Source organism: Echiichthys vipera, assembly GCF_963691815.1.
Source record: "Echiichthys vipera genome assembly, chromosome: 8".
NCBI lineage: Eukaryota > Metazoa > Chordata > Actinopteri > Perciformes > Trachinidae > Echiichthys > Echiichthys vipera.
In genome coordinates this window covers 10,964,258-10,982,697 of record NC_139833.1, presented here as the reverse complement: position 1 = coordinate 10,982,697, position 18,440 = coordinate 10,964,258, and the positions used below count along the sequence as shown (strand labels likewise).

Here is an 18,440-nt window from a genome sequence, read left to right as displayed (position 1 = left end):
CATTGGCCGAGGCCCTGGCAGTGTGAGTACAAACGGGGCTGGGGCGCGGGGGGGAGAGGGAGGGGGGACAAGTACCCTAAAGTCCGGGTCTCGGTCCGGGAGGACAGTGTGAGCACGCTGATGCTTTTACGCCGGAATTACACTGTAAATTTCACTTTCCACACCGACCTCCTCCATAATACCTAATCATGCCACGTCACCTGACTCGGAGCCTGCTGTGGCCTCATGCACACGGAAAACTGTGCCAAATAATTTCACATCAACGTTTCTGTGGTTTGCAGAAACGTACGATGCCAGCAATTTTTTTTCTCTCTCTCGTCAACAGTGACTTTTAATTGTGAAAAGAATGAGCAAAACAACGCTTTTGTCCCATAATGGCCGGCGTTACAGTCGTCTTGAATCCACAGACACTGAAGCCGTTCCACTTGCAAATTAAATTATGGGAATGATTCATTCTGCCATTATGATAACTGTCAGATTTTCTTGTGTCATACAATAAGACGGAAAAACAAATGATTCACCCCCCACCGCCCCCATCCCCCCCAACACACACACACACACACACACACACACACACACACACACACACACACACACACACTTCTCCTCTCCTCCACCCCCAAGCATCTTTTCTCCATCTGAGTTCTTTTTGTCTTTCTCTGCATCCCTCTCTTTGTCCACTCCTCCCATGTGCTATCGCTCATCCTGCTTCTTCTGCCTCAGTCTCTGTTCATCCTCTCCTCATCTGCCTGGGGGTGTAAGGCAAGAAAGCGCTCCCTCATTTTCATTCTCTATAACCCCCCGCCCCCCACCACACACTCCCCCCTCATGCTTTCCTTAGATAATTAAGATCTCTGATTTTACGGTTTTCTCTTCCATAATAGGCACTACAGACACTATAAGCAAGCCGCCAAGTCACACACACACACACACGCACGCACACACACACACACACACACACACACACACACACACATAAACAAACCAGAAAATACACACAAGTATGCATACGCCTTCATACAAACACAGAATGAAAGATGAATGCATGCACCAAACAGCTAAATCTCCAACTGGGATGAATGGCCCCTCTCTCTCTTTTTTATACTCTCCCCTACAAACACACACACACACACACACACACACACACACACACACACACACACACACACACACACACACACACACACACACTCACACTTGCACACAGAGGGTGAGGATATTTATGTATTTTTGCTTTTGTGTATTTCTTAGTGGTGCCAGCGTGCCGGGTGACTTACAGCAGGGTGCAGGATGAAAGAGAGCGTGGGGGGCTAGAAGCAGTGTTTTCTGTTCAGCTCAGACTAGTCTGACTCTGCTCGGTCCTCTCGCTGTTCCAGCTCCCCGCAGACTGACACCCGACTGCTACAGGGACTCAGCCGTGTACTACAACAGCAACCGAGCACATACAGCAGCCAGACACACCGTCCTTGCAGATTAAACACGGAAATAGTAGTTCACCGTTTGCTCTCTATTTCTCTCTCACTGTATTTGCTTCCTCCACCCTTCACTACACATTACACTTGCTTTCTTTCACTCTCCTGCAGTTGTGGAAGAAGTTCTTCGATCTCTGAAGTAAAATCATGAATGCCACAATGTAAAAGTAGTCCTGTAATATAATATTATATTATTATGTATATACATTTTACCAATGTATTAGAGTTTCTTTATACAGTTCAGATTCAAAACAGAATGAGTCAGATTTGAGTAACTTAACCCTAACCCTTTTTTTTAACCAGGTAGCCAGTAGATCAAGATCTTTCTTTCAAGACAGAATTGAAAACTCGGCTTGTTTACAAGAACAACACATGTACAGGCAAACAATCAAACGACAAATAGAATCAATAAAAACAATTACAAGAGTCATGAAAAACACTGAATAGTGAATCTTAAAGAAATAGGGCAAATAGAAGAATCTTGCCTGAGGGCAGTTTGCAGTTCATTCCATTCAAATGGTGAAATTACACTAGTTCGTACTGTACATATGGGATAGCAAATGGTCTGTTGGAAATTGCTTACTACCATACTATTCATACAATGTGTGACGTACGATTGAGTATGTGGTGTGTTTGTCAACGGTGCGGGGAATAACTCGGGGGAGCGGGACCCAAATGCAGACACAGACACCGAATATTTAATAGGAAAACAAATAACAAACAGTGTCCAGGGAACGAGGAAAACAGGTACGGGGTCTGGGTGTGGACGATGAAGGACAAACGCAGGTATCAGGAGACAAACAGGAACGGGTGGTGGACGAACAAGAACTCGGGAAACTAAAACAAAAGAAACAATTAACAATGAACAGCGCTAAATGGATAGAGTACATGAGCATAGGAAAATGGGAGCCAAACAAGAGAGACACGCTACCACGTAAATGTGAAAACGGTCTTGCGCCGAATGTGGGCCCCATTCGGCTTTTTATCCATCCGATGCTGATGAGATGATGAGCCACAGCTGGGAGGAACCACGCCTACCAGCTTTGACAGACAAACACAAAGGGAAGAGGGAGAGGCCTGACAGGACAGGGATCCTGACACTGTTCCAGCTACAGTACATAATATGTAGTTTTTGTAGGGGGAGCGAAGGGGCAGCGAGTGGGATCCCATCACAAGGCAGTCTCTAGTTTATTTATATTTTTATTGCAGTTATGTTGTGACCATCTTTTGAGTGATTATTTAATATCTGATTTATTTACTTATCTTATTGCGCGATACTACTGTTGAGAAATACAATTTAATTTTAATAATTTTGTTCTTTGTTAAACCACACACAAAAAGATTTATAAAGAAATCACAAAGACATCCCAATAAAACTAAAAGAACTCAGCCTTCCCACCAGACATTTAGAAACTAATGTAGTGACAAGAAGACTTTAAGTTGCGGAAGAGAGAAAAGATGTGAGGTAATTTGGAAGCTGTAGCAGTAGAGCTTTATAAATTAATATCATGAGATGATTATTTCTTCTTGCCAGTAAGGAAGTCCATCCAAATTAGTCTACGAAATGTGTCATTAGTGATAAAACATAACACACTGTGATAAACAGCGTTAAGCTGCTGAAGTAATGATGCTGCAGCGCGGCAGTACAGAATCTCCCCAATGTAAAACATTTTAGTATTCATATTGGTCACTGATGAATTACTGTAATCTATAAACAATCTTTTATTGTCGGGTCTTTTTATTTCTTATTTAACCAGGAAAAGACTCATTGAGATTAAAAATCTCTTTTACAAGAGCATCCTGGCCAAGACAGGCAGCAGCATAGTGATACACACACACACACACACACACACACACACATGCAGGCTGGACACAAACATTAAAAACACTGGTGTCTTGGTGAGGTTTTTAGAAGTTGAACATGTGTTTTTTTAGTGTATTCTTATGTCTGCAGTGTAACTAGCTGTCAAATAAATGTTGCTGGAGAAAAAAACTACAAGATTTCCCTCTGAAATGTAGTGAGTGTACGGACAGCACTTTGTTACTCTCCACCACTGCTCCTCTGTCTTTCTAACTCTATCCTGCTCTGCGTCTCTGTTTCTGCAGAAACACTTTCCAATCTCTTCTCTCTGCATTCAATTTTGTTCTCATATTCCCCCATAGTCCCCGGCCCTATTCCCTTCGCTTCTTTTTTCTTTCATTCTCCTCGCTTCTATCACAGCTTTCCATCTCCCCCCTCCCACCCCTTCTTCTTCTTCTCCTTGGAGTATAGATGTTGTAATCTTCTCTGTCTAATGCTGTCAATAGCTCTCAATAACAATGAAATAGCACCGGTTCCATCCCATCATTGATGAAGGCGTATCCTCATTTAAGATCTTTTTCGTCATCATTGCAATCTGCTTCTTGGTAATAGCCAATCAGATGGCTCCGGTGAAATGCAGCGCTCCCATGATAGGTTCCCCGCTGTTTTGATCGACTGCATCTGAAGGTCCGCCACTTTAGCTGGGCTCGATCAATACGCCATCACACTTGCACATACCCATACATGCGCACACTTTGTGGAAGAGTAAATTAAGAAAGAGGCCGCTGGTGTGTGCGTGTTTGGGGAGCGAACAGAACACAGTAGCATCAGACTGCACATGTGTGAGAGTAATGTGCCGTATTGATATTCTCATTATAATCAGCTGTTGCATAACTGTCTTTGTTTATTGTACACCATTATACTCATGCAAACAAGTATTACAACAGCATAGACAAAATAATTGTTTATTTATTTTCACCTTTAATGTAACATAACGGTGTTTGAGAAAAAGAATGATTTATTGAAAAGAATGAGAAACAAATACTCCCACTGTGTGCCAGTTATGTTGTCTCACATACAGATGGTCTCGCGTAAGCCCTGCCTCTGCTCACTTTGAGCTGCGGTAACCATAATGAGAGCAACGCAGCCATCTGCACAGTATGGTGCATGCTATTAGTATTACAAACATATTCACGCACACGTTTGACACAGCAAACCCGGGAGAGAGAGACACGTATAGTTAGACAGGAAGAAAGGGAGGTCAGTAATTGCACAGAGAGCAAAGAGAAAAAGGAGAAAGAGGGGGAAGTGTGGCTGGTTTATGGGACGTGAAGAGGGATTCAAAAGCAAAGATTTTTTTTTATGTGCTTTAAACATCAAAGCTAAACAAGTCTTGGAAAGGTGAGCAGGGGGAAAAAAAAAGACAAAATGAAAGATCCCAAAGCGAAAAAAGGCTGTGAAGAAAAAAAGAAGGGAGATTTCTTTCAACACAGTGACCGACAATCCGCATCATCTGCCTCTTTGATGTACACACGAGCATATGCGCAAACACACAACATCTACTCATTTCCACCACCCCACCACCCCCCATGTACTTGTTAGGGTCAGAGGTCAGCCTTCTATTGCTGCAGCACCCCTGTGTTTAAAGCTGCAAGGGTCAATTGAAGGTCATGAACTCACTCTCTCAGCTGTCTGTCAGACCTGTCTATGGCTCAGACTGGTATAACCCATAACTCCCGGAGCCTCCATGCCTGCCTGTCTGCCTGTATGACTGTCTGTCTGTAACAGTACGCTCCTTCTCCTCTCCTCCGTCTTCATCCCCACCTTCATCTCTCCATCCTTTCACACTGTCTTGTCAACCCGTCAGTCAGAGCAAGGCCTTGTCACTCCAGAAGAGGGCTGCTTAGCTGAGCTCTCTTCGCGTGCTCTTTTGTGTCTGTTTGAAGTTGGGGGTAGGTTATGAAACGTGTAAGGGGGTTCAGTCGTGTGTGGGTGTTCAAGGCAGTTGTCGTTGTACTTGTGAGTCTCTTTAAGTCTTTCTTGTATGTGGCTGTGTATCTTGTTTGTATGCCTGCAGTTTATATGTACGTATGTGTGTACAGTGTAGATGTGTATGAGTGAATGTGTGAGTGGCCATGTGTTTGCCAGCTGTTGTAATGTCATCTTCGAAACCCCCTGGAGATCTCTTGAAGGCTGAGTCCTGTCACTTGTAAGTGGCATACTCTCCACGGGAGACATGAATAAAGATGTGTGTACTGTATTTTGTTATAAGACAGGCATTGTTCATGGGACTGGGCCGCCTCTGTGATGTGACAGTGAACATCTTTATTGTCAATTCTATTGTATGTGCTGTCAATTTACAGGTGCTCCCGCTATATGGAAATGTGACAGAGCAAACTGAAGATAGGCAACAGGATGACAGTTTAAAGAGAGACATCTTGTGCCAGGAGAATTCTTGTGTCCAGTAACGTGCAATGTGTCCTCCTATCCTGCAGGTGGCGGTACAGGCAGCCAGCAGACCGTTCTCCATGAGGAGCAGTAGAAGATGCCGGCTCTGCCAGCACTGCTGCTGTCAATACACTTCCTCTTCTTCCTGCTAGTCACCATGCCGCCACGCACCCTCAGCCAGGCCCCTTTGCTCTCCTCAGTCCGAATGGGTGAGTGGCCAGCCATCCTTCCATCCTTACTACACTTGGTTCAGATGTTTCGCCACATACTTTTGTTTTTAGCCTGCTGTGTTGCCTCAAAGTGGGCAAAATTAGCACCGATTATACACTGGATATCAAAATTAGAGAACAAATGATAATCAACCATCCACTGGATCATTGCTGGAGGGCTGGACTCTGCTGAGCATGACAGTGTGATAATTAATCCTGTTATGTATGTTGACCTCAAGGACATGATCATCATTGTTATGATTATTATTGTTGTACCATCTGGTGAAGCAACAAGAAGGAAATTGTTTTAGGGGTTTAAGCCGAATGATTGGAGGTTTTCATTCAGAGGCCAGATCTAAACCCCATAGAGAATCTCTGGAAAATCCTCGCTAACAATGTAATGTCTTAGAAACCCACCACAGTTACCGAATTGTGGGAGAGACTACAAGAAGAATGAACCAAGATCAAACCAGAGTAGTGTGAGAAGCTAGTGATGTTGTTTGGGCGCAGATGTGCTGAAGTCATTTAAAAAAAAGGGCCTCTAAACTTCCTATTCATTTTTGTTTACATGTTTAAATCTTCTCTTCTGACACAACAGTTACTGTTCTCTAATTTTGCTCCCCGTTTCTTTCACAAAATAAAGTTTTTGGTTGAAGTGCCTTGGTTTTTTAAAAAGCATGCTACTACAGCAGTGGTGTAGCCGCAGTGGATGTTAAATCAAATTCTGCACAATAAAAGACAATATTTCAGAATAAAGCATAAATCATTTGTTCTCTAGTTTTGATCTCCAGTGAATACCTATTGTTGTCCAAACTTTCCTTATAGTGAAGTATTTCCCAATGCAGAGTGATTGACAGATACAATCATAGTAGAATTATATTTGTCCTTTCATTATAAAAGTCTCTCCGTCATTAGCCAATAGGAACACTCATTTTCTCGGAAATGACCTGTGATAGGCAAAAGTCTCCCGTGGCGGGCTAGATTTTCTAAAGCCTGAAAACAGAACCAAGAGGAGGTGCGGTAATCAGTTTTTTTTCCTGGAACACTTAAATTACAATACAGTATGACGATTTTATTATTGTTATAATGGATGTTATGCCAAACAACTCCAAAAATATCCTGACCACCCCAGGTGTAAGTAGAGTATTTAAATGAATGGACATACAGTATATACTTTCCTCCACTTACTGAATGTATGCAGCTGCAGCTGTAGCTGTTAGAATAAAGAGTAGTTACTCAAGAAAAGCCTCCATCAGGAGCAGAGAGAGCCGTCTAACACCTTCAACTGTACTCTTCGATGTCTTGGACATCCGTGGATGTAGCTGTAAGAATACCTGCATAGTAACAAGAGCATTCTTCTGTAAGCGCTAAAGATTTTTGTCAGAACAAAACAATTCATGTACACAGAGGCTAGATAAAATAATGTAAACATATCATAGACTAAAGGACTTGAGCTTTACAGCAACTTAGTCACAACTGTAAGAACTAAAGATATATTTTTTTAAATATACTTTTGCTTTCTGAGAGTTAGACGAGAAGACCTTCACCAATCTCTCCTTCCCTCTCTACCTCTCTAGCCGCAATCCTGGACGACCAGTCCGTGTGTGGACGCGGAGAGCGGTTGGCGCTTGCACTGGCCAGGGAGAACATCAACAGCGTGATGGAGGGTCCGGCCCGAGCCCGAGTGGAGGTGGACATATACGAGCTGCAGAAAGACTCCCAGTACGACACTACTGACACAAGTGAGTGGAGCCAATGAATGCAAAAGAAATCAGTAGAGCAGATTCACCCAACCCATCACAGTGATAAAGACCTGCTTAATCTATTATAGTCCAGCAGGAGATAGTGTCTAATTAAAGAAAGTGACCACTAAAAATACCAGTAGATATTATTAGTCGTGTGAAATATTAATATTAACAGTGACCAGTATAGAGTAGAAGAGAACAGTAGTGAATAATTCCATTTGAAAAGGGTGCTGATATTTTTCAAAAATAATAATGCTGCCAAAATGACTAGAGAGATAAAACATCACCACTTTCATGTGATTAGGAATCAGTAAGGGCTTGTGTTAATTAGTTTACATGTTATTGGAGACCAGTAATGGGCCAGTAAGCCTGTCTCATTAAAAACAGTGGACCAATGCCCTCCAGTAACAGCTGGCACTGCCTACTGTGCAGGCCACAACAACAACAAATCATCAAATACAGATCGGCAGTGCAGTCCAGCAGAGAGCAACAGTGCAGAGGCCGCTTCATGAAATTTGTATTGATATACGGAGTTAAAACAGAATGCATGGAGTCTGTAAAGACAGAAGCAGCATTGTTGAATCCAGTCGCCAAGGAGACAAGAGACTCCCTGCTCCTATTCTAATAGGTCGCTGACCCTGCCACAAGCTACTGGCAAAATGTCTGTGTGTGCTTGAGAAGGATTGTGTATATATGTGCATGCTTGAGTTGTGTGTGTCTGATGTGTTTGTGTGTGTGTCCTTGACCGATGGGCAGGAGACTCTGACAGGCTTGTTCGCTCGCAGCGATTTTCGGTCTCTGGAACAGAGAGCTCATCATCTTACAGCTACAGCTGTCTGAGGCACGCTCACACACAAACACACACACACACACACACACACACACACACACACACACACACACACACACACACACACACACACACACACACACACACACACGCACACACACACACACACACACACACGCACACAAACACACACCCAATCCCAAATGCATGCACACAAATCCCCTTCTGCAGACGCACATGCACATTCACACATGTGCACAGTGTGGGCATGCACTCTCCCATATACAGGCACACACACACACACAGTGGCAGGGACTGAGGAGGACTAATTGGGATGAATTAAAATACCAAACAAATATACCAGCAAGAAAAGAGCTTTATGACTATCTAGTGATAGTTGAATCTGTGTCCTGCTGTATCTGTGAGAGCATCTTTCATGTGGGTAGATATCAATACAGATGAACTCACTGCACCTCCAAAAGATACTGTACAAAAACAACAGGTTGGTATTTCTGTTTGCTAAAAGATGAAGCTCCTAAGTAAATGGTTAAATTCTGACTGTTATGGATAAGTGCTAATAGTAGAGAATAAAAAATGGAAGTTTAATTAGACCACTCTCATATCCGTTGGCTAAATACAAAACTATAGACTGCAGCCAGTTAGCTTAGCTTCACGTTTATCCTACAGACATGAAACATCTGTCTTTTCATCTAACTCATGGCAAGAAAGTTTTCACATGAAAGAAAGTGAATTAGCGTATTGATCAGTAGCACAGACTGCAGGCGGGTCAATTAGTCAAGTATAAGACAGATGATGAACAGAACCTGTCCTGCTGTTCCTTTCTTTTAATCATTCATGTAGCTGTTCAACACAGTCTTATGTGTTCTTTGATTAAAAATGGGGCCTGATGGTATATCTACAACAGACAAATTACTGGGATACAATATTCAAAGTCTTATCAGAGTCCTTTACTCTAAATATTCCACCTGCTGTAATGTCTGGATGGGTGATGAAGATCAAACTTTAAGAAATAAACACATGATTGGTTTCTCAACCCTTTTGGCACTTCCTCATGGATTGGAAGTCAACCTATCCCTGATTTTGGTAAATGGGACAAAAGGTGGGAAATAACAAGTGTCACTGAGAAACAGAAAACTCAAGAAACAAAATAGAGAGGTCGACATGGTAACTACCTAGAATTTAAAAAATGGGATAAATAAATGTTTTTCTTTGTTGACCTTATGTATCGCAAAAATGTATCGGTTTAACGTCTTGCATACGCCTGGATATATGGATATAGAGTCTTCTATTATCAGTTGTTGGTTTTAATATTAATAATAATAATAGTGGGCTACACGGTGGTGTAGTGGTTAGCACTGTCGCCTCACAGCGAGAAGGTTCCAGGTTTCGCAACCCGGCCTGGGCCTTTCTGTGTGGAGTTTGCATGTTCTCCCCATGTCTGCGTGGGTTTTCTCCGGGTACTCCGGTTTCCTCCCACAATCCATAGACATGCACGTGTTAGGTCAATTGATGACTACAAAATTGCCCGTAGGTGTGAATGGTTGTCTGTCTCTGTTCGTCTCTATGTGCCCTGCGATAGACTGACGTCCTGTCCAGGGTGTACCCCGCCTCACGCCCGATGTCAGCTGGGATCTGCTCGAGCGACCCCGACCCCGGGATAAGCGGTTGAAGATGAATGAATGAATAATAATAGTAATGCATTTTATTTATAGGCACCTTTCAAAACACTCCAGGTCATCTTACAAGAAAACAGTAAAATCTACGTGATCAGACTTTAGACTGAATCATAGAGATAGTGTTTACTTGAACCATTCCGGGGCAAAGAACTTATTATCATAGTCAAATGTCTATAACAGTTTCTCCCACCTTAATCTCTCCCTGCAAAACGAGAATCATGCAAACTGGCATTTGTTAATTGAAGGCAACTACCAATCTGTTAGTATTGTTCCCAAACATATAATCACAGCAAAATATCAGCGACTGTCTAAACAAGTGAATAATAGCAGCAGGCACCCCCTGGCCTGCCCTGCTGTGGTCCGTGGAGTATTTATCTCAAAATAAATCTGATTATAAACGAGACACATCATGTTGCTACAACAGAAGCGTCCTCTGAGTTTGTTCTTCGTTTTACATTTGCACACTCTCCCCTGACTGCAGCCCCATTGTATCTGTGTGCCAACTCTGTGCTGTCAAATGGAGCAAAATGAAGCAGAAGGAAAGGTATGTGTCTGCATATTTACTGTTTATTTTCACTTTTCCCTTTCAGTGTGTCAGATTCTACCCAAAGGCGTCGTCTCTGTGATAGGTCCTGCCTCCAGCCCCGCCTCTGGCTCTACTGTCAGTCACATATGTGGAGAAAAAGAGGTGCGTGTAATTATGTCCAAATATGTGTGTCTCTGTGTGTGCATACAAACATCTAGTCCCTCTTCCTCTCTGACGTCCTACCCCTCCTGTCCTTGCCCATTGAACTTCTTCTACTTTAGCCTCTTTTGGGGGGGGGGGCTTGATGTTCAGGGGGAGCTAAAAGGTCAACAGTAGATGCCAAGATTAATCTGAGTGGCAGCTCAGCACTGTGTCAAGTGCTAGTCACAAACAGAAATAAAAATGAATTAATCTATTCATTTAAACCAAGTGTGAAATTGTATAAGGGCTTTGAACATTGTGATGAAAGAAAATTATGTTTCATACGTTGCTGTGGGACTAATAAAGGATTATCTTATCTTGATCCCTTTTTTACCACTCGAGAATTATATATATTTATATATATATATATATATGCTTTTGATCTATGCAAGAATTGAATTTCTTAGTGATTGGATGGCAAGCACTTAAGCGAAATATGATTTCCAGGTCCAAACGCTCCGTCGAACAAACCAGACCACAACGGCCGAACTGGTGAACATTCCTATCACTTCTTTCTTCAGTGAGACCTTTTTCATCGATAGGAAGCGGTAAAATGCCAGTGACAACATTTTTAGTTTTTTTCTCAGATCTGTGCAAATGACAGGGAACGCAGCACTGCGGCATAATTGAGATACGAGGCTTGGACCAGCTTGGGCCTGGAAATTGATTTTAAACGGGTGTTACTCCACGGTTTAACAGCTGAATGGTCAATAAACCTAAGAAACGAATGCCCAGGTCTCTAATTTGGGGTTGTAAAGTTTCATGAGGCTGATTATCTAAGAGGGCACAACAGCTCATTTAACACAGTGGGGTCAAGTTTTTAAAAATTGTCACATTACATTGAAATAGCTTCTACGTGACATGATCATCACATGACTACAATTCGGCTCATTGAATACGCAAGAGTCTCGGCCTTCCAGTTAGACCCAGTTTATAAAATTCCAAGACTGTTTTACGGACCCCCAGTATGCAGAAATGTTCAAATACACAATTTAGAATAGGAGATAATATCACACTTTACTGCTTGAAATAAACTGCATGTTTTCTGTCCCAAATTGCCTGGATTATCATAAAGTGGGCATGTCTGTAAAGGGAAGACCCATAGAACCTATTTCATTCAGATATTTTGAGTCAGAAATCAAGGGACTCCCTTTAAATGGGATTTTTCCCTTTTGGAGCGGTCTTTAGCCCCACTACTGACAAGCTCGCCTGTCATGGTTGGTACCAATGGGTTTGCTTAAAACTGAGCCCACTTCAGCCTCCAAAAGACAGTATATCGGCTGGGCCAGCCGGCGAGCCAGCGGATCGTTAAGGGGTTAATTAACCATCATCTGCTTCTTCAGGCTGTTTTTTCTTCTTTCTGTTCTCTGCCATCTTTCTTATCTCTCTTTTCACCCTCTAGCTTCTCTAATAGATTTCCCTTATTTACAGTTTTTTTTTCCTGCTGTGTTTGTTTAGAGGGCAAATGACACATTTGTCTTCCTTAATGTTTCTCTCTCCTCTTCTTCCCCGTCCTCTCCTCTCCTCTCTCCTTCTGTCAGATCCCTCATGTAAAGATCGGTCCGGAGGAAACTCCCCGATTGCCGTACCTGCGCTTTGCATCTGTCACTCTGTACCCTAGCAACGAGGACTTGAGCCTGGCCATAGGAGCCATCTTGCGCTCGTTTAGTTACCCTTCAGCCAGCCTGGTCTGCGCCAAGGCTGAGTGTGAGTACACATGAAGCCTATTTTATAGTTATGCAGTACATAATGTGCGAATGCATGGCTGTGTGCGCCGGGTGTATGTGCATCAGTTGTGTTCTTGCAAGCTTATTCATCAAATATATGTGTATATTGTGTGTGTGTGTGTGTGTGTGTGTGTGTGTGTGTGTGTGTGTGTGTGTGTGTGTGTGTGTGTGTGTGTGTGTGTGTGTGTGTGTGTGTGTGTGTGTGTGTGTGTGTGTGTGTGTGTGTGTGTGTGTGTGTGTGTGTGTGTGTGTGTGTGTGCGCATGCGTGCCAATGCCTCTGTGGGAGTGTTGGCACATTCACACTGTTTGGGCGAGTATGAGTATTTGCACTGCTGGACACTCATTTTGACGGTCTGGTCATAAAGTTCTGTCTGTTGTCAGAGCTCAGAACATGGCTCCTGCTGCAGCTTTCCATTTTTATTTTATTTTACTTTTACTGACGGTCTCGCCCCACGGTCTATGCAGAGGGTTTTAGGCCAAACCAATTTAATAAATATTCGTGTTTGAAATCCTTTCCAGTATTGGAAGAACTTAGGGGACATCTGATTTAACTTGCCAGGCACTCAGAGAGCTTTAACATCACAGGGGATTCAGGGCTTAGTCGCTAGCCCTCTTTATTTTCATTCTGAAAGAGTGTGTTATTGATTTATTATGCACTGCCCCATCGAGAGTCGCAGGAATTAAAGAACTTGGTCGGATGGTGGCTGTAGTATTCACATAAAGCCTTGCGAATACATGACATAATACAGTATGTGCTGGAGGAGGTAGCAACATCCTCGTTTTCCACTGAACGGTTGCCTCACGTTCTGTTCAGCCCTGAGTGAGACTGAGCTGAGATGAGTTGTTGTTGTGCAGCTGTTGACTGCTCACACCAGCCAAGTAGAACCGCACAAGAACTGAAGGGCAATCACATAAAGAATAAGCGGGACCATTGAAGTCTCTAAATGCTTCTCATGGCATTGTGAAAACAGTAGATTTTGACAAACTGTGACATTGTGAAAAATTGATTCAGTCATTGAGATGCTTTCATTATCTCCACCGCAGTTATCCAGCCTTCTCAAAGTAAGCTGAATTCCTAGTGGACTTGCCATTTCATTGCACTAAAAGAGCTATGAAATGGCATCAAACATCTTTTTTTTGGATCATCAGTTTAATGTGTCGATAGGAACCTTTTCTTTCTCCAAGCTTCTCCTGTCAGAAGAATTAGAGGCAACAGATAGCATCATCGTTTACCGATCGGGTCAAAAGATGCAGCTTTTTACCGATAGAGAGACCAAAGGGTGGGTGTCTGTAATATATTTGGCTTGAAGGTGATTTTTACAAGGTTATCACACTCACAGACTCTGACCCACTTGGCTGCGCTATCTATCGCCATGGAGCTGGTTGCCATGGCTGCAGAATAGGTGCTAACTGCCACTCAACAGACTTGTTCCACACTCTGAACGACTGTGTGGGTGTGTGGGGCACGGTGCGTGTGTTATGATGTAGTTTGCTGTGTTCATTTTGTGTGTGTGTGTGTGTGTGTGTGTGTGTGTGGGGGTGTGTGTGTGCGTTGCCGCCCCTGAGTGCACTATACGTCTGTACATGTTTGAGTGGGGTTTTGGGAAACTGGTGTGATTGTGTGTGCAGCTCTGCTGTGGTGCTGCAGAGGTTCAACATCAGACAATGTTTACCACTAGCCAACTTGTTTTATTCATCTTGTTTACCCCGGTGTACAGTGGTGTGTTCATGTGAAGTAGACATTCTCTCTTTTTTGTCAGTGAGGCGAGTAACGTGTGAAGTCACACATTTCAGTGACACCGTCCCTGCGTGCATCTTAATTGAGTAACGTATTTAGAAACTGGTCATTTGTGCAACAGCATGTGAATTTGCCTGTGGAATCAGTGCAGATATGTTATTAGATGAGAGCTAGTCAGAGATTTTGGGTCATTTCCGACGTATCGTTCCCTCGCTTTGCCTGGGTCACAACTCACTATCTGAGCCTAATTCCATTATGCAGTTTTCATGAGATGGATGAGGTTAAAGACAGCGAGAGGGAGAGACTGAGAACAAGAAGGAGGAGATGGTGGCAGCGTAAGAGCAAGATGGATAAAGACAGAGAGAGGTAACTAGAGCATAGGGCTAAGACGAGAGAGATAGAGAGGTTAGTGCTTATGTGTGAGAGAGAGAGAATATGTGAAAGAAGAGAGAGAGAAAGAGGAGGAGAGGAGAGGAGAGGAAGCTGTAAAGTGCATCGATTTTTTCCCCTCCTTCCTCAAACTAATTAAAGTTTTGGCCTGGTTCAGTGATTACCCCACTGCTTACAGAGGCTTTCTCCTGCTGAAGGGCTCTGCATGCTACCTCTCCCTAACTCCCCCCTTCCCCTCCCCGCCATCCTCCAGATGCCTGCCCCACCATTTATTTACATAGCTTGGGGTGCTTTACGATGGAATTACAATTAGAAAGCATCAGGGTAGACTTTCGAGTAAAGGCTCATTCCATACGCAATGTCAAGTGAGTCTTGACTGCCATTGGATATACTCATTTTCAAGAGGAATTCGCTCGAAGAGATTGAATTGTCTCAAGTACTGTATTTCAGTTGTTATGCTCCTGCAGTTCTGCTCCTATTTCTGTCCATGTTTGCACCAGAGGTTTGCAGAAACCTCCAATGTTTGTTATTTCATTTTAAAGGGGACATGTGCTCATTTTCAGGTTCATTCTTACATACATATAAACTTACAGTATATTGAAGGTTTTTATTACATACTGTCTGAATATAGCTGTATTCGTCCCGTGTCTGAAACACTTTTGGAGATACTCAGACGAGGGGAGATATACTCTCATGAGCCAGCATGTGGCATAGGAAGGGGAGCCTGTTGAATCTCATGTTTTCTGATCTAGGCAGCCCTCAGAAACCGACCGAGTTGTCTTATTTCACAGTTTGTGGGTTGGCAGGCTCTCCAGATAACCAAATGTATGTGCACAGGTGCTGAAAAAGTGTGGATTCATAATATGTCCTCTTTAAGATATTATTTTTTTGAACACATCCTATTTTGCTCACTACACATACACCACTTAAAGAACCCAGAAAACAATCATTGATGGATGGGACAACAGACACAAAGTGAATTACAAAGCACTCAGAGCGCATACCTCTGCCAAGGCTGCACAACTCTCCAGAATTATTATTTTATTAAAAGAAAATGTTTAGAAATGTGTCATACTGATTGGCTGATGGCTCATTATGGAGGATACCTAAAACCTTGCTGGGAATATTAGGGCTTTGTACAAAAATGAATTTGACCTGAGTCCGACTCATCAGCACAGAGTTATAATTATATTTTGTCATGTTGGTGTAAGGCCAAATGTCGTCAGATTTTGCGGTACCACTGGCGGTAGATGTTCACTTATAATCATTTTTCACAGTGCATGTAAATGTTATGGCATATATTTATGTCAAACCTAGGAAATGTTTAATAAATAGTAAAACTTTTGTGACAGCTAAAGTAGTTTGATAAGTGCACTTACACTGAAAGGAAAGTAGAGCAGGAGCCATTTTGTGTCTAGTAGTTAAACTCTTGCAACAGCATTTTTAAAGGTAATTAATTTATATATATATATATATATATATATATATATATATATATATATAGAAGATGGGAATATTTATAAAAATCCTTGGGCTCATCCAAATATTTAATGTACCAAATTTGGTAAAAAAATAAATAGAAATTAAGATCCATGTATCTGATGTGAAAGAAGACGTGGAGAAGTGGAACAGGCAACAGGCAACGGAAGAGTTAACTGTGCTATCTAAACCCGATCAGGTGGAGGTTCGGACTTTGGCGTCTAAACAGAATAAATTAATGGAAATATAACGTTAAACAATCATGCAGAGGCCTAAAAAATTTTATACACATGCTCTGAACTAAAACAAGTGACACTGACCTGTATCTGAACATTTGCTTTGTCAGTGTGACTGGATTTGGTCTGAAAGTTTCACTTAGAGTCAAAAAACCCTCGCTAACTCAGTGATACTTAACTTACAACACGATAGGGTGCAGGGTGGCCCGCCAATCATTTTTGAATTCACATAGAAAAAAAGATTCATTCACACTGGGATTTTTTGTCATGCATAAAAAGTACATAAACAAAGCATCAAAAAATATAGCTCACTTATCATAAAAAGTCCTAGACAAAGGTCCAGACTAAACCCAGAATTTCCTCAAATCCTAAAAACACACCTGCATTCACGTGACCTCACTTAAAGCTGTGTTTATCATTTTAATCTTGTAAATATTATTAATGTTTGGTTATTAACTGGCCCCTGGCTCCCTGTCATTTTCCAAGACAATCTGTTAAGTTCATTTTGAGATGTTCTGCTAATTAACCGATAAACAAACCGTTTATAGCACAAAATACAAAACCTCCTTGGTGGAGGTCACAGATGAATAAGTGAATGCAGACGAACTGAAGACCCCATGAAAGTGATGTTTCATTTCCTGGGGATTTACACACACCATTAATCATTCTTTGCAAAATGACACAAATACTGTATATGACCACCCAAGGATAAATCAAGATTTTCACAGGTTCTGCAAAGCTTACATTTTGGATATATGAGTTGTGTCTACTGATATAGACATTGATATGCAGCTCGTCTGTGCTGTGCCTCAGGCCTGCTGAGATTGGAGGAACTGGTCCGCCGCTTTCTCATCTCCCGGGAGACGCTGTCAATCAGGATGCTCGATGACAACCTGGACCCTACGCCGCTGCTGAAGGAGATCCGTGACGACAAAGTGGCCACCATCATCATTGACGCCAACGCTTCTGTGTCCTATCTCATCCTCAAGAAGGTCAGTCCTCAAACGTCAATACATCCTCCAAAGCCTCCCATACATGTGGAATATGGAGTTGTAATCAATACACACAGTAACACATGGGGATTTGTGTTTTTATCCTAAAAGGTCACATATTATTCTCATTTTCAGGTTCTTACCCTTTACATATTTTCGGATCCCATTATTTTTCCCATACTGTCTGTCTGAATATGTCTGAATATGCCTGTCTCTCTGCATCTCTGCACTGTCATTACGTCCGGGGAATGACTGTAACGGCACTGTAGCAGTACTTTCTACCTACTGTATATACAGTATAGTTGTGACATCCCAACGGACAGAGGTCCTGACAGCTCGTTTAAAGGCACAGTTTCTGAATATGGGCTGTGTGCATTCCTCTGTGGATCGGACATTTTCATACTTGCGCAGTATTTAGCAAAGTACCTCGACCTGCTTTATAATCAAGAGACAATCTCACATTTTACAATATTAGAGCTTTAATGTACCCATTTGGGAAATCCAGGTTACAGTCATGAAAGGCGTGCAGAACTTCTCATCTGTATAATGATAAAACAACTCTCTAATAGGCTGCGTGTCTGTTTCTGTAACAGAATTAACATTCCTTCCCTTTTCCCTCCAGGGCTGCATAGGGAACAGTATGTATGCATGTCTGCCAGCAACAATCACTTGCACTCTTAAGAAAAGATTTGACAAAAGAACATCTTTTGCTGGGATGCGGTGCAGATGTTACCCAGGCTTGTTCTGATTCATAGTACGGCCTGTAATGCCGAAAGCCACTACACTGAGTCACAGTTTGAATGTGTATGGGATGTTTTCACTGGGCACATCGGGGCGGCTGTCCGCCCTCAGTGAAATGTCCTAGTGTTAGCCTGATGATGTAAAAGCGTGATTAACGTATGCTCCATCTCTTACCCCATATTCCCTCCTACTTTGTCCCCCAACTGTCTCTTTTGCTCTATGCTTCTCAATAACTCTCCCCCATTTT

The 18,440-nt window shown here is 42.4% G+C and overlaps 1 protein-coding gene across 1 annotated transcript in view; it reads left to right on the top strand.

Moving 5' to 3' along the window:
• grik5 (glutamate receptor, ionotropic, kainate 5) overlaps positions 1-18,440 on the top strand; it is a gene marked incomplete at its 3' end in the record, with an annotated part of 80,528 nt that overhangs the window by 41,061 nt on the left and 21,027 nt on the right. The window contains exons 2-6 of the mRNA XM_083918494.1: positions 5,769-5,930; positions 7,508-7,672; positions 10,753-10,850; positions 12,431-12,596; positions 17,274-17,528. Coding sequence (XP_083774620.1) covers positions 5,819-5,930; positions 7,508-7,672; positions 10,753-10,850; positions 12,431-12,596; positions 17,274-17,528 — 796 coding nt within the window. The 5' untranslated portion in view covers positions 5,769-5,818. The remainder of the gene's footprint in view (positions 1-5,768; positions 5,931-7,507; positions 7,673-10,752; positions 10,851-12,430; positions 12,597-17,273; positions 17,529-18,440) is intronic.